Source organism: Thermoascus crustaceus (genome assembly GCF_041956765.1).
Source record: "Thermoascus crustaceus strain CBS 181.67 unplaced genomic scaffold VTN00scaffold_10, whole genome shotgun sequence".
In the NCBI taxonomy this organism is placed as follows: Eukaryota; Fungi; Ascomycota; class Eurotiomycetes; order Eurotiales; family Thermoascaceae; genus Thermoascus; species Thermoascus crustaceus.
The window spans coordinates 634,790-660,767 of NW_027192536.1; the positions used below are offsets into that span (position 1 = coordinate 634,790).

General features: G+C 50.4%; 8 protein-coding genes across 8 annotated transcripts; 7 read left to right on the forward strand and 1 right to left on the reverse strand.

The window, feature by feature from the left end:
- Window positions 1-108: 108 nt before the first annotated feature.
- On the forward strand, window positions 109-1,317 carry VTN00DRAFT_2575 (uncharacterized protein; the record flags this gene model as incomplete). The annotated part of the gene is made up of 1 exon (XM_069428802.1): window positions 109-1,317. One exon carries the CDS (start codon window positions 109-111, stop codon window positions 1,315-1,317), a length of 1,209 nt encoding a protein of 402 aa, XP_069283621.1.
- A 2,527-nt stretch (window positions 1,318-3,844) lies between these two features.
- On the forward strand, window positions 3,845-5,737 carry VTN00DRAFT_2576 (uncharacterized protein; the record flags this gene model as incomplete). The annotated part of the gene is made up of 8 exons (XM_069428803.1): window positions 3,845-3,980; window positions 4,030-4,205; window positions 4,258-4,702; window positions 4,755-5,023; window positions 5,095-5,199; window positions 5,257-5,312; window positions 5,379-5,487; window positions 5,570-5,737. The coding sequence occupies 8 exons, from the start codon at window positions 3,845-3,847 to the stop codon at window positions 5,735-5,737; spliced, it is 1,464 nt and encodes a 487-aa protein (XP_069283622.1).
- Window positions 5,738-8,188: 2,451 nt separating this feature from the next.
- VTN00DRAFT_2577 (uncharacterized protein) lies at window positions 8,189-9,763 on the forward strand (the record flags this gene model as incomplete). The annotated part of the gene is made up of 10 exons (XM_069428804.1): window positions 8,189-8,317; window positions 8,380-8,414; window positions 8,468-8,553; window positions 8,604-8,768; window positions 8,827-8,849; window positions 8,909-8,946; window positions 8,998-9,138; window positions 9,193-9,442; window positions 9,505-9,671; window positions 9,730-9,763. The coding sequence occupies 10 exons, from the start codon at window positions 8,189-8,191 to the stop codon at window positions 9,761-9,763; spliced, it is 1,068 nt and encodes a 355-aa protein (XP_069283623.1).
- A 595-nt stretch (window positions 9,764-10,358) lies between these two features.
- On the reverse strand, window positions 10,359-12,053 carry VTN00DRAFT_2578 (uncharacterized protein; the record flags this gene model as incomplete). The annotated part of the gene is made up of 7 exons (XM_069428805.1): window positions 10,359-10,548; window positions 10,618-10,949; window positions 11,017-11,167; window positions 11,223-11,335; window positions 11,394-11,740; window positions 11,829-11,903; window positions 11,978-12,053. 7 exons carry the CDS (start codon window positions 12,051-12,053, stop codon window positions 10,359-10,361), a joined length of 1,284 nt encoding a protein of 427 aa, XP_069283624.1.
- A 930-nt stretch (window positions 12,054-12,983) lies between these two features.
- On the forward strand, window positions 12,984-14,248 carry VTN00DRAFT_2579 (uncharacterized protein; the record flags this gene model as incomplete). The annotated part of the gene is made up of 4 exons (XM_069428806.1): window positions 12,984-13,068; window positions 13,143-13,820; window positions 13,900-14,034; window positions 14,106-14,248. 4 exons carry the CDS (start codon window positions 12,984-12,986, stop codon window positions 14,246-14,248), a joined length of 1,041 nt encoding a protein of 346 aa, XP_069283625.1.
- Window positions 14,249-15,569: 1,321 nt separating this feature from the next.
- On the forward strand, window positions 15,570-17,618 carry VTN00DRAFT_2580 (uncharacterized protein; the record flags this gene model as incomplete). The annotated part of the gene is made up of 10 exons (XM_069428808.1): window positions 15,570-15,816; window positions 15,875-15,949; window positions 16,006-16,121; window positions 16,176-16,242; window positions 16,294-16,433; window positions 16,486-16,759; window positions 16,812-16,912; window positions 16,965-17,154; window positions 17,216-17,329; window positions 17,395-17,618. The coding sequence occupies 10 exons, from the start codon at window positions 15,570-15,572 to the stop codon at window positions 17,616-17,618; spliced, it is 1,548 nt and encodes a 515-aa protein (XP_069283626.1).
- Window positions 17,619-19,205: 1,587 nt separating this feature from the next.
- VTN00DRAFT_2581 (uncharacterized protein) lies at window positions 19,206-21,069 on the forward strand (the record flags this gene model as incomplete). The annotated part of the gene is made up of 3 exons (XM_069428809.1): window positions 19,206-20,040; window positions 20,111-20,366; window positions 20,451-21,069. 3 exons carry the CDS (start codon window positions 19,206-19,208, stop codon window positions 21,067-21,069), a joined length of 1,710 nt encoding a protein of 569 aa, XP_069283627.1.
- A 1,174-nt stretch (window positions 21,070-22,243) lies between these two features.
- Window positions 22,244-24,577, forward strand: VTN00DRAFT_2582 (uncharacterized protein; the record flags this gene model as incomplete). The annotated part of the gene is made up of 4 exons (XM_069428810.1): window positions 22,244-22,348; window positions 22,423-22,517; window positions 22,581-23,280; window positions 23,333-24,577. 4 exons carry the CDS (start codon window positions 22,244-22,246, stop codon window positions 24,575-24,577), a joined length of 2,145 nt encoding a protein of 714 aa, XP_069283628.1.
- Window positions 24,578-25,978: the final 1,401 nt, after the last annotated feature.

Here is a 25,978-nt window from a genome sequence, read left to right on the forward strand (position 1 = left end):
TTGCTATCTGCTCACTGATGACATTCTCTACAGTATCGCCGTTGCGGCTCTGTCTGCTTGTTCAATTGCCCTGCTGCTCCGACGAGTTCCCCACTTATCATCATCATCATGACGGAGATGTACTCCGGGCTCCACGTGGGCCAGAGGTTTGACTCGCTGGAGGAGTTCAAGACGAATATTCGGAGTATATCGGTCAGGCAGCATTGGGATCTCCGAGTAGTGAGGAGCAACAAGAAGAGTGTAGTCTTAGGCTGTCGGTCGTCTCCCAATTGTTACTTCCGAGTCGTCTGCCGTGCGAACAAAAATGCAACATATATCACCAGCCTGCAAGATAGCCACAGCTGTCGTCGAAATCCTGCCTCTCCCAGGTCGACGCCTGCTCGCTCTGAAGCCTCACATGTGCGGTTCCTGCTCTCCGAAATACCGAAGCTTTTCGATATGAAGAATAAGATAAGGGGACAAGAGGTAGTTGATGCGGTCAAGCGATATCATGGCTACGATATATCGATGAGGCAGGCACAGCGGGCATTGACAAAGTTGCAGCCACGACGCCCCCGAGTTCATCCCGATCAGGCTCCGGACAGCGATGGGAATGCGCCGGAACAGCAGCAGACGGTCCAGAATCAACCGCCACGACAAGGCAATGTTGGGACTGGGATTAATAATAACCTCGCTGGGAACAATTGGATCCAGAATCAATTGCTGCCGGCCCTAATTGAAGGTGGAAACGTGCATCGGAATGAGGCTCAACGCAACCAGGCCGTTCCGCAGCCGCAATCTCGTACCCAACAAGTGCAGTCTCATGGTCAGGGACAACCTCGGGAACAGAGACCTCCTCCTAACCATCATCTTCCACCGATAAATATCCCACAGCAGGCATTTCCACGGCCACCTCAAGCTCAGCCACCGGCAGCACGACCAGGGCCCAAACCTCAAAGGCAGCAACAGCAACAACAGCCGCAGCCGCAGCCTCTTCAACAAGCCGGGCATCCTGCGGCTGCTCAATTAGTGCTCACAAATTTCAAGATCGAATTTACATGCACTACGTGCGGTGCACTGAACCAAAGTTTCTTTCCAAACCATGGCAACGTCACTGCTGGCAGTTATATTCCACCACACCCACCACCTAATCCAAGCAGCGCCCACACGCAGACAACAGCCACTTCGGTCCGGGCTGAGGGTAACAGCAACACTAACGACGATGATGACGACGCTGATGATGAATATGAAGGAAGTGTTGCCGGCCACAGGGCCAGTATTCAGTCTCAATGGACGCAGGGAGGGTTGGACGTGCCTTTAAACCCGCCAAATGCGTGAATCTATAGGAAATTGCCCTGGTATTATCTTACATTAAGGCTGGAAGATTATCAGAACGTCGACCATCGCATAATCGCCCTCACCCGGAAGAGCACCCTAACGCCGCAGGTGCTATAATGGCCATAAGTCGAGTTCTCGGCCAGGAGGCGACAGGCCTTTCGGAGAAAATGGGTCATCACCAGTCAATCCAGGTGAAACACGATTACAGCTTTCCGAGCTGACAATCTTTCAAAGAGACCGGAAATCTCTCGCCGCCTTACTATACACGTTGACTGAGTCTTCGTCGGTGTTGATTAGATCTGTCTGACATTGATATTGATACCCTTCATTTTCTTTTCAATTCATAGGCTTGGCGTTGGAAACGATACCTGCATGGTTCACCCAGGAACGGTTTGAAGTATACTTTGCAAGAGCAGGTCTCAGTGCTGTCTACAGTGTACAACGGTTGCTGATTGGGACGGATAGCTCTTGACGTCTCTGCAGCCAATTAGGCTGCTTAGTGTGGATATTGCAGGAAGTCCACTGGCGCCTAAACACAGGTGAGGATGGCTATGAGAGTTGAAGTATCCTCATCGGCCAAATTGGCACCGATTAGGCCGGTGAAGAATTTGGACGGATCATCGCAATCTGAACTCTGCTAAAGGAACAAGCTCTTTATGATTGCCCCTGAAACGGGGCATGTTTTTGAGCTTCACCGATTCTGTCTGTGGGCATTGTTGAGCCATCCATGGAATACCGGCTCTTACTCTCAAAGACTACCATAAAATTTGGCGGAGAGTGAATTAGAAAGATGTTAACATTACCCTGCTATATATGGCAATCCTTGCATATATCTGTCTTCATTCTGAGCATAATGATGAGATCTCTAAGCTCGTGCATTCAGGCTGGGGGCGAGGGACCTTGTACTACTATTTATTGGCTGACACCAATAGATACGTCGTGTGTAGATTGCTCGTCATATAGGCGGTGCAAGCCATTTTCGAGCACAGACTCCACGGAACAATCTTCCTGTGAAATGGAGATTGAACGAAATGTATAATGTTGTTGCGGCAACATATACCGATGGAGCTCTATTGACATACATACCTGGTTGTTGAATTTCGATCAGGCAAATTATGCTTCCTGTGTCAAGCTACTAAAGTCATTGCTGATGCCTACTCATCCGGCTTCCTACTAACCCGGCAGCATAGTCACCATTTTTCTCTTTCTCAATGTCCACCTGTCCTCAATCATAGGGAGCTAGTCTCTGGACAACCATTCCGGCGCTATAGGTTCTCCCGTGGAGAACCTTCTCTTCATCATGGCTGTCTTCCCCACATTTGTCTTGTTCTGCTGACCATGTAGCGCTCTCGCTTAGACCTCTTCCCCACTACTTTAAGTCCTCCATGTGGCACATGGAGCTTTTGCAGCATCTAGTCGCATAATAAAGCTTATGCCTTGCCGTCGTCACCTGTCTTTCTCTCTGTCTTTGTGGCTGGCCTCCATTTGCTCTGGCACCATAGCATCGGTCGAGGTACCTCGATCTGGTAATTCTTTCGGTTGTTCCGATGCCAATCGTGAATTCATTGGTCTGGTCCATTATTAAACCGGAATTATTGCACCTTGGTTCTATGGGCATTTTCTCCTTTTGTCCGGGGAGTACTTTTCTATTGCGTGAAGGATTCACGCAATTTGCTGGTTCATATTTGTCTCTGTTTTTTGGAACGGCTTGCGAGCGTTCGAACATGGTACCTACCATTAATGCTTTCTTTCTACCTTGATGCTCACCAGGATGACCATCACGTATCATTGTCTAAATGATGAAGGTCAGGGTACGCTAATATGATCCAGTTTGAGAGGTGATATATGCAAGGCCCAAAAATGTGGACGATACAATGGCAGTTTCGTGTTTGGCTACCATGGGCACCATACGGCTCTCGCTTATTACTTTTCCATGCCGACTGATTGTATGTGGCTGCTTCCAACCACGACCTCGGACCTATCAATTTTATTCTGTCTTTCTTCCTCCCTCGCTTAATTTCTAGAATGGAAGTCTCGGTTAGATCTGCCTTCGGGGTTAAATGTGATGCGTGGATTTCTCCAACCCCACGGGGAAATGTCGTCTGGGGTAAATAAGGCCATGTTCTCCGCAGAAGCCCCACAGATTCTGCAGAAAGGCTGGACACTAAGTGCAGGAACTTTGGTGCTCTAGCTATCATATGCAGTTTTGGGGCTAGCTTCAATCGAGCTTCATTATCATCTGAAAAGCTACCATGGTCGGCAGTCGTACAAAGTTGCACAAGCAAGCCTGTTTCGAGTAAAATCCTCAGCAAATCCCGTTCGGGAGAATCTGAATCTGATTATTCCGAAATATGGCACCTAATAATTCGAAAAATGAGCTACGTGAAAATTGGAAGAGTTTGGCTGCTTGCACGCTGATTTCGATGTCTCCGTTCCAGTATGGGGTCGATTTTACGCTGATCGGTGGGTTCCAGGCCATGATAGGCTTTCTTGAGGCAAGTCGAACAGGACACTGCAACAGCTTACTATGACTCATGGACTGTGCCAGGTCTTTGGGGAGAGAGATCCGACGACTCCAATCGGTTGGAATATCAACCATGAGCGACAGCAATTGATTTCGTCCTTGATGACTCTTGGCGCATTTATTGGATCATGCTCGGCCGGTATTTACTTTCAACTCTGTCCCAGGACTCCTAGTATTGACTATTCTAGGCCCAATAGCTGTATTCATAGGGCGAAAGACCAGTCTCTACATTGCTGTTCTCTTGTGCTATGTCGCGAACATCGTTATGATGACGACTACCACTATTGGTGGGCTCTATGCGGGTCGTCTTATTATTGGACTCGCGAACGGTTTTCTCATGACGTTTTCTCAACTATACATCCAGGTACTGGTATCGACCTAATACTTTGGAATGTAAGCTGACGACATATTCAAAGGAAAGCGCACCAGCGAAATTCCGCGGTCTGATGTTGGCTGCCTTTCAGTTCTGGACCTCCACAGGTTCCCTGATTGGCACCATTATCGATAACTTTACAGCCAAAATTTCCGGCAGGAATAGCTACATAATCCCGCTGGGACTCATATTTATCATTCCAGGATTTCTCTGTTTCGGGATGCTCTTCATTCCCGAGTCGCCTCGATGGTTACTACAACATGGTGACCGCAATCGTGCGCGTAAGGCACTCCTATGGCTGAGGCCAGATCCCGAGACAGTAGAGTCAGAACTCGACGACATCAAGGCAGCGATTAAATTTGAGCGTGATCTTGCACAGGGAGTATCTGTTTGGGACATGTTTGCGAACCCGGTTGATCGGCGACGGACTCTCCTTTCCGTCGCCGCTGTCACTCTACAAGCAGCTTCGGGTGCGATGTACATGATCGGTACATGAACGCCTAATCAAAACCTTTAAGCCTGCTACTAACATGCCTATAGCATACGGTACATACTTCTTCGAAATGGCGCACGTCGGCAACGCATTCGAGAACAGCTGCATCCTCACCGCGCTGGGCGTGGTCGCGATCATCATCAACATCTGCATGATCACCCGTTTCGGGCGTCGACGGTTCTTCCTCACGACGGGGCTCGTGCTGTGCGGGATCAGCCAGGTTATCATTGCTGCGGTCTACGATGCGAATCCGACGGCGGAGTCGACTGGGAGAGCGGTCGTTGGGTTGTCGGTTGTTTTTATTTTGGGGTATAATGTAAGTCTATCAATCAAGTACTTTGAACCGTTTGAGAGAAGTTGTTTGCTATGGGGGATGTTATCATTTAGGGAATGATCTCCACCTACGCTTGGCTTAGCGGAGGAGAACTGCCGTCTCAACGGCTTCGATCTTACACGTTCGGCCTGTCATCTGCAATTGGGTTTCTTGGCGCGGTATATTGTTTTCTTCAGGGTCTTAGCTTCTACTTGCAGTAGCTGATTTCAAAGTAGTGGCTTACCACGTTCACCGCTCCGTACTTTATCAACCCCGATTCTCTCAATTGGGGGTAGGCGGCCGCTTGCTACTAACTTCGAAGCTTGCATGCATATGCTAACAATGGTTCTTTTTGTAGAGCGAAATACGGATATATCTGGTTCCCATCATGTATCGTCTCTGCTGTGTTTGTTTACTTCTATCTCCCCGAGGTGAAAGATCGGACGCTCGAGGAGATTGATGAGATGGTTCGTATAGTAACTATTATTACAAAACCTGTTGGTTTGTTTGACACCGTGGTATGATGACTGACATGTTGGATCACTACAGTTCGAGATGCGTCTTCCAGCACGCAAATTCGCAACGTATAAGTGCGTTGGAAGGGCAGCGCGGGAAGATGACGAAGTCAAAGACCAAGGGAGCAGCCAGGAGAAAGAAGAAGTGGCTGGATCTGATACGGAGAAGCCGACTACGGATGTTATTGAGAAGGTTGCTTAAACAAAACTATGAGGGATGGTCTCATTGTGTGGGAGGTTATGGGGTGGTCTAGGTGTCCGTGGTTCTGTTCCCATTATCCCGAATGGGGAAATGGAAAATGGACAAGGCTGACTCAAGTGATGATCGTGACTTTGACGATTGACGAGTAATGAAGACAAACGGGGTGCCCCGTGCACCTCTCGTTGGCTCTTGGGCCAACTAGGCAGTACTTCCTCGGCATCGTCTTTTAATGAAAAAAGAAGAGTCCCACGATCGCCAGATGTTCTCAACCGTACAAATTATCATTGGCGTTTATTACTGTCTTAAAATGGACTAAAATTGCACTGACACTCCTAGTTCACAGTAGAGCGGAGCCCTAGACTGATCATTCGTCAGAAAACACAAAAGAATAATATGAACCTATGTACTTGTTACGCACTCCTTCAGTCCCGAGTCGCAACGGTGGCTTGGTCTAAAAGGTAGGGAGACTTGGACTTCGTAGGTCAAATACAATAGAGCAAACTAACTGATAGAGACAACGCAACTAAGGATGAAGTAGAGCGCCTGTTGAGTACGTATACTCAATAGTAGGTTAGCCTGTTGACCTGCCAGTATATAACCAAGTAACAATGTGTTATTGAGCACAGAGAACTAAAGCTATCTACATGGTGGTAATGAGTGTCCTTATATAACCTAGTCCTCCATGGTATATTCGCCCCCACTATGGTACCTGTATAGCCGATAGTATACCGTATACCATTTTGGTCCCTGTAACTTAATTTATACCATCCTCTTAGTGATCATATCATGTGACCTGTGATATACTTATCTCCTTCCTTGCGGGGTATCGCTCTGTCATGCAAGGCTGTGTGGGACAGCACTTAGCCCGTTGGTTCATAACAGTACTGTGTACATGTGTGTTGAACCGTCGAAGACTTACTCCGTAGGCCCTTTGCAGGTGTTCGTCCCCCAGGTCATACAAAAGTGGGACGTTTTAGGCACTACGGATGGGGAGGCTGATAGAGCTCTGATAAATAGTAGATATGGCTTTATTTATTTATTATTTCTTCCCTTTCTTTTTTTCTTTTTTAGACAACGGTCATGGTCGAGGGCGGAGAGCATCCATTGGCCTTCTTTTTTTAACATGCCGTAGGAAAACAGCGACTCCGCAACCATTTCAAAAAGACCACCACCCCCAGCCTCGACAATGGGACTTCTGGTGCGATTAGGCGATACTAAAGTGCGGAATACCCGCCAATATTAAATTAGAACTTGGTACTTTCTTCCTCACATGTATGCAATGGACCTTGTCAACGGCTCTCCTCATGCCACGGGCCGACCCGAAAGTATTTTTTGCTGATCGGACCACTGACGTCGCATAGTAATGCTTATTTTGGAAAAAGCTTAATGCATCCGTTGGCACAATTGGAAGGAGGATAAATGAATGGATTTTTGATTGCTTACAATATGCTTATCTGTCGGGTTTGGCTGTGGCGATTGGACTAGCCACGTAAAGAGAAAAAAAATGGACTCTGTCCAGTTTGGTTCAAGTGGTGGAGAAAAATAAACGTATGACAGGGGTTATTTATGGATTGAACTGGGCTAGTATAGCACCATTGTCTAGTCTAGCAGTTGTGCAGATTTACAGTAGGTAACGGTTTGTTAGTGGAAGGAAATGTTGAAGTCAATCGAATGTTGTATAGAATTCTTCAGACAGCATGAAGGTCATTTATTTTATCTGTGTACACTGCGAATATATCGTTAGTAAGTAGGTACCTGGTTACCCACATAGTTCGGTGTAAGGTTGGGACCTGGTAGTGAAAGGGTCACGAACTCCCGAAGCCCAGACCCTAACTGTCCGTAGTAGCCCACGGGGCCAAAGCTGTCTTGCTTGTGATTTTTCTTTTCCCTGCTCATCTAAGCAGGTCGGCTATCACGGCACCCTGTGTGATACCGATGCAGGTGTATGCATAGCGCGCAACGGGCACAGATGTGGTTCCTTATTCATATTCGTCCGTTTTGCGCAGCGTCTGTCGACCGAGCCAATGCGGACTTCGGACGCATGTTGCCTTTCCCGCGCGGGGAAGAGAGATACCTAGTTGACGGCCCGCAGGCGGGTACACACCGTGTACCCACGCCGTTGACCTGACCCTCGAATCCGTTGCAGTTCAGCGGCCAAGAATAAGACCCTCCTCCCCTCCCCAGAACAAAGACGCCGTCTCTATTTCTAGGACAGGGCACTGGTGTTGTTCTCCGCAGTTACGGTGGTCATTGCGCTTTTTTTAAGACGCCATGGGTTTCTCCTCGTGCTTTTGTTTCAGGAGTCGCGGACGTTTCTGGTCGTTCGTTTTTCGTTCACTCTATCATCTCTCGACGATTGAATTGAGCTCGTTTGGAGGTGTCTTGGTCGATAGACTGTCGTTGACTACTACTTTTGTCTCTTAGTCGCTGGCATAACGAGGAATTGTGACAATGGCCGAATCTGCAAAGGCTCCTGAGCAGGAGGCTCAACCCCAGGCTGCTCAGTCTACGGACGCTGGTCCTCAGCAGTCTCAGCCTCAGCCTATCGTGCCCGATCAAAATATTGAAGTCGATGCCAGAGTTCGTATATTATCTGGAATTGATGTCGCCCAGTAGAGCATCATCTGACGGCTCCTTTATAGGTCACCGACAATGACTCTAGTTACGGACAAGACCTGTAAGCCATCAGGCCTCCCTTAATCTTGACTCCATCTGACAGAAATATCCCAGGTCAACTTACACTGCTTCTCTTACCTCGTCAGTCCTTGACTACCGCAAGGAGAACGGCAGGACTTACCATGGATACCGTGATGGCAGTAAGTCTTGCTTGAAAGACTATAGGTTGAGCCCCTTACTGACCGGAAAGATTACCTTCTGCCAAATGATGAGACCGAGCTCGATAGATTGGATATGATGCATGAGATGTTCTTGACATCGATGGATCGGAAGCCGTTCTTTGCGCCCATCGGACCCTCGCCACAGCGCGTTCACGATGTCGGTACCGGGAGTGGAATGTGGGCCATACAGTTCGGTAAGTGAAAGCTAAAATATCTCGATTTCTGCATACCTACGTCTAACTTCTGCAATAGCCGAACAGTATCCTTCTGCAGAGGTAAGGAGTGCCCCTGCAAACACTTCCAGACGCAGGGCTCAATCGAGTTCTTTGTCCAGGTTATCGGCAGCGACCTAAGCCCTTCTCAACCCAGCATGTAAGTAGGTCACGCATTCTTTGCTGAATTATTATTAATAAGCGAGAATAGGGTTCCTCCAAACGTGAGATTTATTATCGACGACGTTGAGGATGACTGGGTAGATGAGGATGATCCATATGACTTTATCCACTCCCGTTTCCTGTCGTTCTCCATCAAGGATTTCCCGAAACTGATAAAAGAATGCTACAAGTTAAGTTTACGCCACTTGTACCGGTAAAGCCCTTACTGACGAGGTTTTGTTAGGTGTACAAAACCTGGAGGATGGGTTGAATTTCAGGATTTTGATGCTACCTGTCGGTCTGAAGACGGAACAACAGTCGGCGCAGCAATTGAAGATTACTACAGGCTGATCATTGACGGATTTGAAAGCCAAGGGTATGACACTCGCCCGGGACCAAAGCTGGAAGGCTGGTTCCGTGACGCGGGATTCGTAGACGTCAAAGCCGAGAAAATCAGACTTCCCCTGGGAACCTGGCCCAAGGATAAGAGATTTGTAGGTCATATTTTTCTTGAACGGTCTGGCTTGTTACTAACGAGTGACCTTTGACGGATTAGAAAACAATTGGGGCCTGGAATCTAATGCAGGTAGAAAGTGGGTTCGAGGCTGCTGCAATGGCGCTATTGACGAGGTTCCATGGCTGGTCAACGGATGAAGTGAAGATTCTTGCGGCTCGAACTCTGAAGGACGCAAGAGACCGTTCCATTCACCCGGTGTTCCACTTGTAAGTTGATCCTGATCATGATATCTTTTCAGAAGCCTAAAATCTAACTTCTCGTTAGCTGGGTTGTCTATGGTCGCAAGCCTGAGGCGTGAGCAGTCTCAATATCGAAATCAGGTACACATACAGCCTGCTGTTCTCTTTCGCTGTCCCTCCCTGCCTCCTGCTTGGTCTCTCCTTTTCTCTTCTCTTCGCACATGACGAAAACGATCTATGATCTATACAACTGGAACGGCGTGTGGCGTATGCTAGTATGTCAGTTATAACTACCCGCTATTTGCAACGTCCAGTATTGCGTCTTACTGCCTTCGTTTTTGTTAAAGCAGAAATAATAATCTTATCTTTTTCTCAAATGTCTTCAGCTTAAACTAGAGTCTTTTTATACGCATAATGAGGACGGTCGAATTATTACTCAGCCAAATGTTGTCTTTGCCACAGCAGACAACTGTCAAACTTTGGGTACTTGAGTTCTATCTGGTTACGGGATATTGGATCCCAGGTCTGATTCCTGGGCGCGTTTTACAGTACACCAAGCCATCTCACACAGTTCCCGAAAAGTGAAACGAGAGCCAGATATGAGACCTGAAACTTTTACAGAGGCTTGCAAGTGCAATGGTCCATGAAATCTGCTCAATTATACTTATTACTAGGGACTTCTCAGCAACCGCAGATTCTAGCGATGTCTAGGGCCTACAGAAATTTCCGAACTGCCTCATCGAAAACGGCCTCAGCATGCTTTTCTGCATCGAATTTGAAAATCCAGTCTTCTCTTGGTAGTTGGATCGATTCTGGATTCTTCGCGACCTTGTCCCAGTCTGCCTTGTGCCACATGTCGCGTGTCGTCTCGCCTGTCTTCTGGACTGCTCGGACTCGGTCATACCTATTGAGGAATCAGAATTTATTCTACTTCTTCATTGTCTTGGAAAGATGTCATTCAGCCTCTACTAACCGAATATCCTGATACGCCCTCACAGTTGCCGGAACTCTTCCCTTCCCACCACGCTTCAAACAGACCGCCAGCGTCACACCGTCTTCCATAGCCTGCGTCGCGCCCTGTGCGGAAGTGGGCAAGAACGGATGCGCAGAGTCACCCAGAAGCGTGATTCGCCCGTGGTCACTTACCCATCTTGGCAGCGGGTCACGGTATACGATCTTCCAGTCGACAAGGGAGGGTGTCTTTTCTACGATAGCCTTGCATATGGGGTCCCAGTCTTCGATGACTTTGTATACGTCTTCTAGTTTTCCGGGGAAGGACCACGATTCTTCGATGTCGGCTTCGTCCTGTCCAGCTCCACGTTAGTCGGGAGGAAGCGAGTATAAACAGACCTCTGTTAAGATTGATATTTACCTTATGTGTCAGAACCCAGCAACAGTCTTGGCCATTTTTGATCGTTGAGAAAAGGAAGTGCACGTCTGGTCCGATCCAGCCGTTGAATGTGTCTCCGTTTTCACAGAAGTGTTTCGTGCGAGGGTCCTTAATCATGTCTGTGTTGGGGAACCTTTAACTTCTGTCAGGCTGGTGATCTGATATGGTATTCGAATGAAGAACCTTACCAGGCCCGATACACAGCATACCCGCTGGACTTCGGCTTATCGAAATATCCCAAAACCAACTCTCGAGCCTTGGAACGTACCCCATCCGCTCCCACGACGAGATCAGCGGTCGCCTTTCCTCTCCAATAAGCTATACATCCACCGTACCAAGACAGTGCAAAAATGACATACCTTCTCCCCACTATCAAGAATAATCCCCGCCCTTTCCTCATCCTCCCAATACTGCGTGACCCTATGGCCCAAATGGATCGGGATCCCCAACTCCTCCCTCGCATAGTTGAACACAACCGTGTGCAGTTCCCCCCTGTGGCCGTTAAACACGGGCGCCTCCGGGTCGATCTCCGGGTTCCTCTGCGTGATGACCAGCTCGCCGGTGTACTTGTGGATCTTGAAGCCGTGGGCGCGGAGGTCGATGCTGAGGGGCCGCATGCGGTCCGCGACGGTGCCGTCGGACCAGCGGCGGAAGATGCGGCCGGCGTTGGGGCCGAAGGAGATGATGTCGCCGAGGGGTTTGAGTTCTGTGGTGCGACTGTAAGTGATCTACGTAATGTACAAATAGATAGCTATTAAGTAGTCATTTCGTTAAAAAGAAAAAGGGGCACTTACCTGGGAAAGACTCATATATCTCAACAGCGTGGCCTTGTCTACGGCATTCGATTGCCGCTGTTAACCCTCCGAAGCCTGTTCGATTCCGTGTTAATATAAACAAGACAGACAGCGACGGTGGGCAATTTGGATTAATGTATGTATCATACCTGCCCCAACGACAATAACCTTGATCCCCGTAGAAGGTGCCGCCGCTGTTGCTTTTGGAGACTCCTTTATCGCCATGGTAGGAATTATGATTCTTCGAATGAAGAAGTAGATGGATAAGCTAGAGAAGTAGAACACCCAACAAGTGAATCTCTTCTTTGAATGAGCTCCCTCTTATCTTAATGTTGCTTGGCAATGGTTATGATGATTGGACTAGCGCTTCAAGTACATACGGTACTTTAGGTAGTAGTATGCATGCAATCCTTCCCCAATTTAAAACTCCCCGAGTTACTTACTGCCCTTGCAGCACGCAGCACGCAGGATGCACCACGCGTCCCGAAGCGAAGAACCGATGTATGCCATAATCTAGATGGAAATCGGAAAGAGATGGGGCACTTATGTAGGTCGTATCCTCCAACTTCCACCAATAATGAACCGGTATCGCTAATCATGTGTGCAGGACAGGAAACATCCATCGAATCGGAGACTGATACTTTTTGAGAAGCTGCTCAAGCTTGAGCAAGTGTGATAATTCCACGTGGAGAATCTATACTTTTTACTATCCCAGACCATAGGACACCCAGGTCACAGGCCCCGCTTGAACCCCACATGCTTCATTTTCCCCATCTCTGTTCCTCCATGCCCATTCTCCATTCTCCGAGGCTGATCTCAGATGGATTGGTGGATGGATGGATGTCAGATCCAGATCCGGGATCGTAGAATGGGGAAGGGGAAGAGAGAGAGAGGAGGTCGGGCTTTGCGGGGCAGGGACGATGTTACCTTGAGATGGATGGATGATTCGGTAATATTTTCACCGATGACGATGATCTGAACTCCCCGGGAGAGTATGTATCCGATAGATCACGTACATTTTCTATTGGTCATCTTTTGTAGGGTTGTGTAGATGAATACTTATCTGACTTCGGTTTCCTTTCTCCAGGAATCTGTTACCTATTCCTATTGATGCAGGTATACACCCTTACTAAGTAGGTAGATAATGCGAGAGTAATGACGTCCCATCCGGAATACAACGAACGGACTACCGCGACAGAGGTGGCTAAGGCCTTTTCGGACCAGATTCAGGATAAGAATGGTAACATGAAGCTCTCTGTCCGTGTCATCAAAGCTTGTTAGCAGATAGAGACTAACGCCTATGTCTTGTGTCAGTGGTCATCACCGGCATCGCACCGAATAGTCTTGGAGAAGCGATGGCCATCGCCATCGCCGCCCATAATCCATCTAGATTAGTCCTTGCATCGCGCACGAAAGAGAAAGTCGAGCAGGTCATTGATAAGATTAAACAATCCTCACCAAGTGTTTCTGTCGAATTCATCGAACTCGATCTTGCATCGCGGAAGTCCATCCAGAAAGCCGCCTCTCGTATCAGAACACTCCTCGACACGATCAACATCATGATCAACAACGCCGGCGTCGTGGTCCTAGAGCAGAAGTTTACGGAAGAGAACATCGAGTTGCAATTCGGCACGAACCATATCGGGCATTTCCTTTTCACAAACCTCCTATTAGACAAGATCAAGAACGCCGCGAAGAATTCCACCAGCGTCCCCGGTTCCACACGGATCATCAACGTCACCAGCGCAGGACACAGACTCTCACCGATCCGATTCCACGACTACAACGTCACCGGGGAAGTAGAGATCCCGCCGGAGGAACAGCCGCCGGCTGGACTTCCGACTATGTTTGGAGCGAGATCGGGATCATCACGTGGGTATAATGGCTGGTTGGCGTACGGGCAGTCGAAGACTGCGAATGTGCTGTTCTCGGTGTATTTGACGCGATGGTTGAAGGATGTCGGGGTGGTGTCGTATAGTGTTCATCCTGGTTGTGAGTCGTTCTGTTACTTCGCATTCAGTCAGTTTAAAAGCTTTTGAGCATCGTTGATGATGATGATGATGATGGACAGCTATCTGGACCGGACTGCCCCGCTACCTCGACGAGGAAGGGACACAGACAATCTCGAAGACCGGCAGCTTCTGGAAATCAACGGATCAGGGCGCAGCGCCGATTCTGGTCGCGGCGTTTGATCCTGCTTTGAACGGTATTCTTCGTCTTTCACCTGTCTCGTGTAGGAAGAACTTGGTGGCTAACATGATTTGGCCTCGTATACAGACCCGCCAAGTCCGTCAAGGACGTATCTTTACGAGTGTCAGCTTGGAGAAGCAGCGCCTCATGCGGTGGATCTAGAGGCAGCTGAGAAGCTATTTCGGTTGAGTGAGGATCTGGTGGGGAGGAAGTTTGATCTTTCGAGCTGAGTGTGAAGAGTGCGAAGATGGTGGAGTGGAGATGCCGCACATTCCCAAATCTCGTGAGCTCTCTCTTTCCCCAACGCTTCTCCGCATCGTCGTCCATGCATTCCTCAGTTCCGTCAGTCTGTGTATGATAGCGTATCACTATCCATCTTCAGTCCTCGGAGCCAAAAGGGCTCATCCTCTTTCTTCTCCGGGTTCCCTTTTCGGCTAACTACTGCTGCGTTGGTTGTGACAAGCCAGACGTGTCGCACTAGAAAGTGATCGATAGATCTTGAATCAAGAGAACGCAATATTCTATGCCGCTCAAGTCCATCTGTTTTCCTTTCTAGCGTTGTGTCCCTATCAGCTGATGGTATGTTTCTATACAACGTGGACCAGCTACTAACGGGCATTTCCGGGGCAGACGCCGATCCAAGAGAGTCAGAGGCATCGTGCCAAGCCACCATCTCGCGGGGTATCAGTATATCAGCAGCTATATCAGTACCCAATTGGAGGAGCGACTGATAATCGATGACCTAGCGACTTGGCAGAGGCTAAGTTCCGTACGGAGCACCCTTGAGCCGTGTCAGACCGCGCCTAGGCCGGCGATATCTCCTATCAACACGAATATAAACCACATGGCAGTACAACGAATGTACCCGCCGTCGCCTGTTTTTTCTTGTCTAGGTTCGGTGGCTGTCGCGCAGTCCCTTTATTCCGCTCCCAAGTTTCCCTCTCTGGTCATTCTTTTCGTCCATAGTGGAGAGGCGCGTTGCTGAGCGCTGCCTGACAACGGTCGATATACTCCATTTCCCGTTTTCCCCGACGTTCCCGACTTGGCCAGCTCTATCGGACGAGAGACAGACGGCAGGGTGCGTTGTGAGAGGTGACACGCTTCGGCCACTTCTCCGCATTCTAGCCTGGCGGGGGGGGGGGCTTCTCCAGACCCCAGGATCTACCCCAGAGTTCCCCAGAACGCTCGACGGTTCGTCCGGGGAAGCGAAGACCCACCAGGACATGCTTGCAGGTCCAACGTTCCAGCGCACAATCACTGCTTGCGAAGCTGCTAAGCTGCTAAACGCTCACTTTCAGCTGAGCTATGGATGATGGAAGACCACCATCAAGGATTCGAGGCCCTGAACCGCTTTCCAATTCGCCAGCTGTGCGGATTCGTCGGAGGTTCAAGAGATGCAAGACGTAGCCAGCCGACCCGACGGTCCGAAAACAGCATGTCTGCGGCTTCCCACGCGAGGAGGCGGTCGGGAATGCTGTCCTTGAAATCCTGCCGTCTCCCCACGATCGTTGACCCTCCCCCTTCCTTCCATCGCTCCTCAATCGCATCACAATGGCCCATGAAACCGACAGCCCCGAGAAGCCTGCTATTGCGCAGGCTGAATCTATCGAATCTAGCCATTCAAGTGAGGAAAAGTCTCTTTCCCATGGCCATAAGCACGACGTCCGTCAGGATCCCGAATGGGGCGGTCAGGATGGGACCTTCAGCCATATCGACGAGAAGAAAGTCCTACGAAAGATGGATCTACATCTGATTCCAATATTGTCGCTATTATATTTACTCTCGTTTTTGGACCGCGGTACATTAACCTGACAAGGGCCGGTCTAGGAAGCACAATAGGTACTAACTTACCATAGGTAACATTGGGAATGCCAAAATTGAAGGTCTCACAGAGGAATTGAACTTGACGGGGCCGCAATTCAACTGGTGTTGTAAGATTTCTGCTCCAAGAACTGCATGTGGGACCGACAGCGCTTATCATCTCCAGTGACCGTGTTCTTCTTCACATATGCCGCTTTTGAGATCCCTTCAAACCTGCTCTTAAAGCGATTCAAACCATCCATCTGGCTTCCTTCTATAATGATCGCATGGGGGATTGTGATGGTGAGCTGCTTCAATTACGCTATGCATATTCCTGTCCCCTAACATGATATACAGACGCTCATGGGAATTGTAAAAGACTATCATGGACTTCTGATTACCAGGATCTTTCTGGGAGTGACCGGTATGTATCTTTTCCACATTTCTCCTGCAACTGATTAATCCTGATTACTAGAGTCCGGCCTTTTCCCGGGAGTCACATACTATATTACAATGTGGTATTGCCGCCACGAAGCTCAATACCGACAAGCCCTATTCTTCAGCGCTGCAAGTATAGCTGGTGCGTTCTCCGGCATATTGGCCTTCGGTATCGCTGTGGGTTTCCTCACGTCTTTCAATACTTTGGAGATGCTGATGATTGGCATAGAAAATGGACGGTGTCGGTGGATATTCCGGCTGGCGCTGGATTTTCATACTGGAAGGAATTGCGACCGTCGTAGTCGCAGTCGGGGCCTACTTCGTCATATACGACTTTCCCGACACCGCTTCATTCCTGACGGAGGAAGAAAGAGCCTGGGTGATTCATCGTCTGCGGTACCAGGGCTCGGACGGCCAGCGCAGGGTCGCAGAGGACGAGGAATTCAAGTGGAAATACGTCAGGGATGCTCTGACTGATTGGCAGATATATCTCGGTCTCGTCAGTATGTGTTTGATTTGCTGCTCACGATGGAATACAGATTGACATTGGACTAGTGTTCTGGGGGATCGTTTGTCCCCTCTATGGAACCTCTCTCTTCCTGCCAACGATTATCAGGGAACTCGGATATACGTCCTCAACGGCACAGCTTTTGACTGTGAGTGTAAAAGTTCCCCTGTCTACTTAATTCGACTGGCTGACCGGCTCAGGTACCCATATACGTCACTGCAGCTGCAGTGTCCGTCGTTGCTGCTTGGTATTCAGACAGAGCGGGTCAGCGCTCCCCGTTCATCTTCGGGTTTATGTGTGTCATTGGAGCCGGTTTCATTATCTGTCTGGCTTCCTCTGGACGCGGCGTACCGGGGGTAGTGTACTTTGGAGTCTTCGTGGCCGTAGTGGGTAAGTGTCTTCCTACTCCAAATCTGTATTATCGGACGGACTGATGAAATGATCTGCACAGGTATGTATCCAGCGTTCCCCGGAAACATCACCTGGTTGAGCAACAACCTTGCCGGAAGCTACAAACGCGCCGCCGGAATGGCGTTCCACATTGGCGTTGGCAATCTTGCCGGAGGTCAGTTACTTCACTGTCGGTTCAAGCTGTCACGAGAATGTGCACTGATTTTGCTTCCTGTCCAGCCATGGCCTCGAACTTCTATCGCGAACAGGACAGTCCTGAATATATCCTTGGCCACTCGCTTGAGCTGGGCTTTGTGGCCGCTGGACTCATTGCGGTCATCGTCCTGAGGGTCTCGTACCAGAAAATCAACAAGAAGCGGGCCGAGCAAGGAACGGGCATGTATACCGAGGAGGAGCTAAGCAAGATGGGCGACCGATCTCCTGCTTTTAGGTACAAGCTTTAGGCGGCGATCCCCTTTAGCTACTCCTCTAGGTGCTTGGATTCTGGTTCGGGAGTCCCCCCGGTCGGTTAAGAAGTTTTTCTCTAGCTGACAGGTTCCGGAAAACCTGAAAAGCTACGATCAGGAACTGTGAGAAGTATACATGAACTTGAATATCTGCAAACTATGGTACGGTCACGGTCAGTGTGGAACCTTCGGAAACCAAGGTCGCATTGAACCTGTTTGATGAATATGCGTATGCATGGATGCACGCCGTCAGTTAGCGTTGATATAGAGATCCTAGGATCGGAATGGATGGCAATGAAGATAGAGTTTAAATGCACGTGGTTCAAGATCTGTCTGGGTTCAGACATATCACATATGGATAAGCATGCAGGGTACGCGTACATCGTCAGAGGGACAGTGGAGAAAACCGATTCCCAAAACGGTAATGATGCTTAACAACTTGCGCCTATTTGCCCCGATGACCCCTGAACTCTATTTCCTCACTTCTTGGCGACGCGACGTCTTTATATGGTAAAGTCTACAGCAGTCTGTCCATCCTTTCTGGGTTCTTTAACTCCCGCCCAGGTACTTCACGATAATCTTAGCAGCTGCAGTTAGAAGTGAGAACTTCCTAAAGTGTCCAGGGCTCTGGAGAACACTAGCACTTTTATATAGAAATTTCAGCCAGGCCTGACTGTTAACAGTGACTGTGGATAAGCCAGAGCCAGATCCTAGCTACCTAATTCAGATGACAGCAAGATCAGGCCTACCGAAACAACAATATTATTGTACAAAACCAGTGATTTATCCTAGAAAGGCTAATATATTAGGGTCATCCTGGCGAGAAAAAATCGAACGGGGGTCATCGGGGCAAATAGGCAGAACAACTTGTGACTTACCATTATTTGCAGAGCCAATAACGGTTACTGAACTGAGAGGCGATGTTCCCTTCTTTTCCCAACAAAAAAAGCGCTGTCGCCTTTGATGATCAACGACATGGCCACCTCCGAACTTGTTCGTCGGACGTCCGAAAACGCGGTCGGCATGTACCGAAAAGGCTCCACAACCCGCTCTCTCGGCCTCCGCCAAACTGACGCGGAACGGGGCCATCTCACTGCGATGCTTGACTCAACAAGAGTTCTTCCCTTTGCTATCGGCACATATTCCGATCCTGGATTGAGCAGCGGGCTAACTAACTAACTGACCAGCTTGCAGGGGCGATGATAGGAAAGGAAAGAAAATATTTCAATGATAATGAGCAAGCAGAGACTGTGCCGTTGCATGCGTCTTTGCTGCAGGGGCTTCTGGACTGGACCACAGGCTATCGGATTTGAAGGAGGTTGCTTGCCAGCTTCTTCCTGCTTTCTTTTCATATAATTTCTCCTTATCTTCTGTTTCCCTTTCCTTTTTTGTTATTTTTTATCAGAAATAAACTCTGCTCTATATGCCCCGGTTGCGAATCCGATGAACATCAATTGACGTTTTCGGCGAATCCCTTGCATCTTCTTACAAACTGACCTAGGTACATAACCAGCATCTATATCTGATTAATCCGGAGTACAAGTACAGCTTCCCTACGCGCGCAACACAACCACCAGACCTGCCATGAAGCAGAAGCGCCAGCAAGATGCGGAGAAAGCTCTCGTCGACCAGACCAACCTCCTCCCACGGGGGCAGCTCCTCGTCGTCTTTGCCGGTCTAGCCTCGTCGGTGCTCATCTGCTTCATGGACCAGAATGGCATCAGCGTCATGCTGCCCACCATCGGCCGGCAACTCAACGCCGAGGATACCATCTCCTGGGCAGGGACGTCGTCGCTGATCGCGAACACCATGTTCACGGTGCTGTACGGCCGTCTGTCCGATATCTTCGGCCGCAAGGTCGTTTTCATGGCGGCGTTGGCGCTGCTCTGCATTGCGGACCTGCTGTGCGGGCTGTCGCAGAACGCGGCCATGTTCTACGTCTTCCGTGGTCTGGCCGGAGTCGCGGGAGGTGGTGCTTCGTCTCTGACGATGATTATCGTTTCCGACGTCGTTACGCTGAAAGCCCGGGGCAAGTATCAGGGGATCTTGGGTTCCTGCGTCGGAACGGGCAATGTCATCGGACCGTTCATCGCGGCGGCTTTTGTGCAGAAGTCGACGTGGAGAGGGTACTTCTATATGATCTCTCCGCTGGCGGCGTGCTGTGCGGTTATCGCGTATTTCCTCCTTCCAAATAATATGCGCAAGGAGGGGATGAGGAAGAACGCCAGCCGGATCGACTTTCTCGGTATATTGGCGTCGTCGGTGGCCATTATATTCCTTCTGATTCCGATCTCTGGTGGCGGGGCTTATTTCCCCTGGAGCTCGCCCATGGTGATCAGTATGTTGGTTATTGGGGGGTGCGCGTTGATTGCATTCATCCTGATCGAGTGGAAGGTTGCGACTCTCCCCATGTTACCCAGTATGTCAAACCATAATTATCTCCCGCTATTATCCCACGTTTATAAGCCAGAAACCTAACTGTGCACCAGTGGTCCTCTTCCGAAACCGCGTAATCTCGACCCTCTTTCTGCAGAACTTCCTCCTAGGCGCCGTCTACCAGTCATATCTATACTACCTACCACTCTACTTCCAAAACGTCCGACAATGGCCACCCATCGAATCCGCCGCTATGGCCATCCCCACGCTGGCAATGCAGTCCGTCGCATCCATCCTCTCGGGACAGTACATCTCGCGGCGGAAGCGCTACGGCGAAGTCATCTGGGCCGGGTTCGCGCTGTGGACGCTGTACGTCACCGAGCTTCCGATCCAACCCCAACTCCCCAACCCATCTCACCTCCATACATCTATCTAACTAACTGGGATGGACAGCGGCTCCGGCCTCACGATCCTCTTCTCCCGCACCACCAACCGGGGCGTCATCGCCGTAATCCTCATCCTCATCGGCATCGGCGTCGGCTTCACCTTCCAACCCTCCCTCGTCGCGCTCCAAGCACACTGCACAAAGTCCCAACGCGCCGTCGTGATCTCCAACAGGAACTTCTTCCGCTGCATGGGCGGCGCCGTGGGGCTCGCCGTCTCCGCCGCCGTCCTGCAAGCCACGCTCCAGAGCAATCTACCAGCAGGCTACAAGCAGCTGGCGCATCTGACGTATGCGGTTCCGCCGAGGGGGAGTGTGCCCGTGGCGACGGACTGGGAGGGGATAGTGGACGCGTACATGAAGGCGTCGCGGGCGGTATTTATCTTGCAGACGCCGCTGATCGCGGTGTGTCTGGTGGGGTGTGTGTTGATCAGGGATCGGGGGTTGGAGAGGCCGAAGGAGCCGGGGGAGGGTGAGGCAGAACAAAAGCAGAAACAGGAACAGGACCGAGAAGCGAACGCGAACAGCGACGCAGTGGCGGATGTACCCGCTGCAGCTATTGCTGTTGCGCAGGAGAAGCAGCTCGAAGAAGGGGAAGGGGGGGAAGAAACCGCCCCATCAACCCCATAACCATCTCGTCCGGAATCGAGACGGTCGTCTTTGTCCCACGACATGAACGGAACGGTACCTCGATAAGGATGGACTCTGGTCGAACTTTTTTTTCCCCCCTTCTCACTCTCTCCTTCTAGTGTTAAAATTTCCTTTTTCTATAGAGCCCTCCAGCGGGATACATTATTGCATGGGCGACGTTTTGATTTTCTATTCGCATACGCATTTGTCAAAAACAAATCCCGGGACTTGGTTGGAAAGGGCTATATGTATGTTATTATTATACGATAGATAAATGGATAGATGGAACCTCACTAGATACTTATCTTTTTGTTTAATAAAGTAATATTACTTTTCCTTTTGTTTTGAAAGGGTTCACGGTTCTAGTGCCTCATGTTCTTGGCTTATCTCACGGACTTTTGAAAATATATATAATCAACCCCGGACCTACGTCGAAATAAGACGGACACACAGCGTGAGCTCTGTACCCCATAATCCTTGAACAGTTACCCAGTCCTTGCACTGTAGTAGGATACCTAAGGCGTGCACTTGAAATCGACTACATACATACTCTTCACTTATCTTATCACTATTAATTAACTATCATTTAAGGTCTTGATCGCGATTCAAAATATGATTGGTCACCCGATGAAGCGCATAAAATTCTTTTCCCGCGAATAGTACCCAGGACGATGGGTGCGGAAGAAGAGCGTCAGAATAGAATACATGACTGTAGGATCAGAGAAAAAAAAAATATGGATGTCGGAGATTAACCGTCGCAGAGCATCATCTCGGCATGGCGTGCCGAACGGGGTAGCTTAGCGTGCCTGCTGTTGTGGGCCTGAAGTCGGTCATGGACCGCCATCCGCCTCCTCTTCTTTCCCATCATGAATCTTATCACTATTCTAAATTCCCCATCTCGCATGGACGAAAAGTCTTTACTATGTTTTACTATTATTAGCGTCTCCCTGTCATCGAAAAAGCTTGCGTCAGCGGTCTGGACTATCCCTGAAGTTCTTTTTGTCCCCGGATAGTACGGCCCGCCTGGATAAATCTTGGCCAGCTCCCCCGCTGTTCGATGCACTCTGCGGTGCAGTGGCGCATTGAGTGTGGAAAAGTCCACTGGCAGCCCCACAGACAGATCATCGATTCTTTCCTTGTGGATATAGTCGATAGATAGAGAGGTGTGCTCTGCATGAATAAGCCTCAGAACTCGACCGCGTCGCCCGCCCCGAGCGAGTATAATCCGCGGAAACGCGGTAGGACCGCATGTACGCGCTGCAAGAGGCGGAAGCAGAAAGTAAGCATCCCATGAACGTTTTCTTCTGATCATCCTACCTGTCGAGTCGAGACACAGATGACTAATACCAGCAGTGCGATAACGCATACCCTATCTGCTCCAATTGCCGCAAAGCAAATGCTGAGTGTGACAAGTCGTCCATCCGACGGGAGGATGAATATCCACCAGGGTAGGATCTCTCTTCAATTAGTCTGTTGCTCTTTCTTTTGCAGTAAGGCTGATTGATCGACAGGTACACCCGCGCCCTCGAAGAGCGCATTGCGTACCTCGAAGGGAGAATCTCTCAGTTCGAGTCGAGGACTGTAGATTACCCAGGGAGCAGCGCAGCGCACCCTGTGGCTGCGTTTCCGTCACCTCATAGACAGCCAGCCGTGCAGATGGGCCTGGGGAACAATGCCGTCGGTGAGATCGTCGCGTTCCTGACGCTGGGTTCCTCCGAGGCTCCCGCATATGTGGGTTCCAGCTCCGGGCTCTCTCTCGCCGCCAACCTGGGCGAGATGGTGCAGGAAACGGTGTGGAATAGGATCCTGCCAGTCTCGCCAGAGCAGTCGAAAACCGCGACCAGCGGTAGTGGAGGAAACGCTGCTGTAGGGACGACACCGAAACGAGGTGATTCTTCCAGTTCCAGCACTGGCGTCCGGGAACGGCCCATCAAGATGGAGGATCTGCTCGCGAACAGCGCGGAGCCGCCAAATGAGGAGATGGGTGCACGAATTCTTAATGCCTATTTCACACGGCTGCATCCACGTTATCCGTTTCTCGACCGGGCGGAGGTGTGGCGTCTACACGGGGAGCGGTGGCGGCTGGGAAGCACGAAACCTGAGGACCTGTCCAAGGTGGAAAGATTTGGCATCTTTAAATTGTATCTCGTATACGCCATCGGGGCAACAATGATACAGCTGGGCGAGAAGTATTCCTATACACCGCCAGAGGTGAGATCAGTGGACGCTGCTGTCAATTGTTTATGGGGCTGACTCGGTTCAGAGATTTTACATTACCGCACTGCAACATGTCTCGGCTGCTCGCGAGGCACGATCGATCCAGAATATCGAGGCCATGACCCTCCTGGTTATTTACCACCTCCGCTCCGCGTCCAGCCACGGCATGTGGTACATGATCGGTCTTGCGATGCGGACCTGTATCGACCTCGGACTCCACAGAAAGGCAAACTCGATCAACCTCGATCCATTCACGGCGCAGATGCGCAGGAGACTTTTTTGGACTGTGTACTACCTCGAACGGGTGATTGCCATTTCGCTTGGACGGCCAGCCAGCATCTCAGACCGGCACATCGACCTGGAGCTGCCGTTGAATGTGGATGACGACGTGTGTGATCCGGCAATCCTCAGCTCACCACAGCCAATGACGACCAAGACCTCTCTTACGTTCGCGATTTGTCTTTTTCAGTTACGTCGGGTGGACTCGAAGATCCAGCACTCGATCTACCGTGCAGACAGACCACTGCATACTCTCAGACCTAAGATGGACAAGCTGTACCTGGAGCTAGAAGAGTGGAAAGCATCTGTGACTTCCCTGTTCAGCGGTTCCGAGCTGGACTACCCGATGCTACACTATAACCGGGCCGTGAGGCTGCTCATCCAGCCGTTCCTTCCCCTGCTCCCGATCACCGATCCGTACTACCATATCTGTCTGCGCGCCGCGGGAGACATCTGCCAGACGCACAAAAGGCTTCACCAGACACTCGAGTACGGGCACTCCTTCCTGGCGGTCCAGACCGTCTTCGTTGCGGGGATCACAATGCTCTATGCACTGTGGACCAACACAGATAGGGTCTGGTCAGTGCAGATGAGCAATGACATCCGAGCCTGCTCCGCGGTGCTGTTTGTCATGGGTGAGAGGGCCGGATGGGTCAAAAAATACCGGGACGCGTTCGAGCTCCTGGTAAACGCCACCATGGAGAAACTGCAAGGTAACGGCGCCGCTGGGACTGCTGGGATGGCTGAGATGATGGCTGCGCACGCTCAACACAGTAGTGCCAGGTTCGACAGGGTCACTCACGAAATGCTCAATACTGAAGATCTTGCAGGGTCTCGCCCGGCAGGCTCATTCACCGAGGCAGCGGCAGGAGGAACGGGATATGTTGACGGCACCGACGATGCACTGCGCATGGTGATGGAACTCGCACCGTGGATTGACCAGGACGAGGACATGCCGCTGTGGATACCCGACTTTGAGACGCTGGAGAATTTGTCGGGGTCTCCTCCGTGATGCTGTGGGGATGCCGTAGTACACATGGCAGACCATATTATTAACTATTCAAACCAACGGGGCTAGACAAGGATGTGGTGCAGGTCCTGCCGCACGTCTTGCCGATCGCCCTTTGCCCCTTCCCTATCAGGTCTGGCCGTACCCTGAAACGGCGGCGAAGCGGGATCATCCTGAAATGGGATCACCCGTATATAGATTAGATCTGTTTCCGGATTTCTCGGCGAAAAGATCTTGAACGCCCGACATGTCTCTATCCAGCGTCATGGAGATACATGTCTTACGCCCTTCACAACCCCGAAATCGAATAGGCAGTGGCGGACGGGGATGCAATCAACTTTGTCTTTCCGGAGCAACCTAAGTTCATTAACTCGGAAAGGTCATCGGACGAACTGCCGGTGGGGATGTTGACAAAAATCAACGCACAGAAGAAGAATTCTGCTGTATTACCTGCGTGATGCGTCAGGCCTTGCCTATGACCAGACGGGTAGCTGGCCCAGCCCAGAGGACAGAGAGAGACCAGACCGGGAAGGAAAGGGCAGGAGAGCAGGTTGCTCACTAGTTAGCAGCATGGACGCCACCCACCAGCAGGCTCTTTTGGATCTTGGAAGTCCACTTCTCCAGCCACCTGAGGTCAGTGCATCATTATAAATCCAGTGTCTGATCGACAGGTAGCAGGTGCTGCAGGCACGTGTGCTTTCGTGCGACCTGCAGCCGGGAGCGCAAAGCGCGCCTAGGCCGTGGGTGCAATTCGAAAAGCTTCTTTTCTGGAAGAACAGATTCCAAGCTTAGCTTCACGGAGATGAACGAGCCCCGGCCACCGTCAATGGCCATTGGCCAACCTAAGGACCGTTCATCTGCATGCCAGCTGGCCCCCACCACCCGGTCGCACGCACATCTGGATGACATGTCGGGAAAAGATCCCAATACGGACTGCATGCATGCGAGAAATTGCTATGTCGGGCGCTGACGGGACGCCCAGCGTCGATCCTACTGTGGTCTCCTTGAGCCTGTTGGAGAGATGAACATGCCTCCAGGGCTGACCAGAGTCACGTGAAGTATACACCGTTATAGAACGTCACGCTCTTCAATCCCAAGTCCTGGCGCGGCACAGGCGTTTATCTGTTTATTTTTTTTCCACGACCCGATAAGCAGCAGAGGGGGAAATGTGGGCAGCTAAAGACCACAAGGGCCATCTCCCCGATGTGGAGGTACGAGAGACATGCCAGGACGCAGCGAACAACCTAGAAAAACTCAGAATGGCGTGCTCCCATAGGACGACCGGTTGCATCAGGCGGGCAACGGTGAGAGGGTGTCGCTGGGGAGCCCCGACACAGCCCGCTTTGGGCCAGCGGAAGCGTTGGCTCTCTTGACAGAAATCATGAAGTCGAGTCTCGGCGGAAT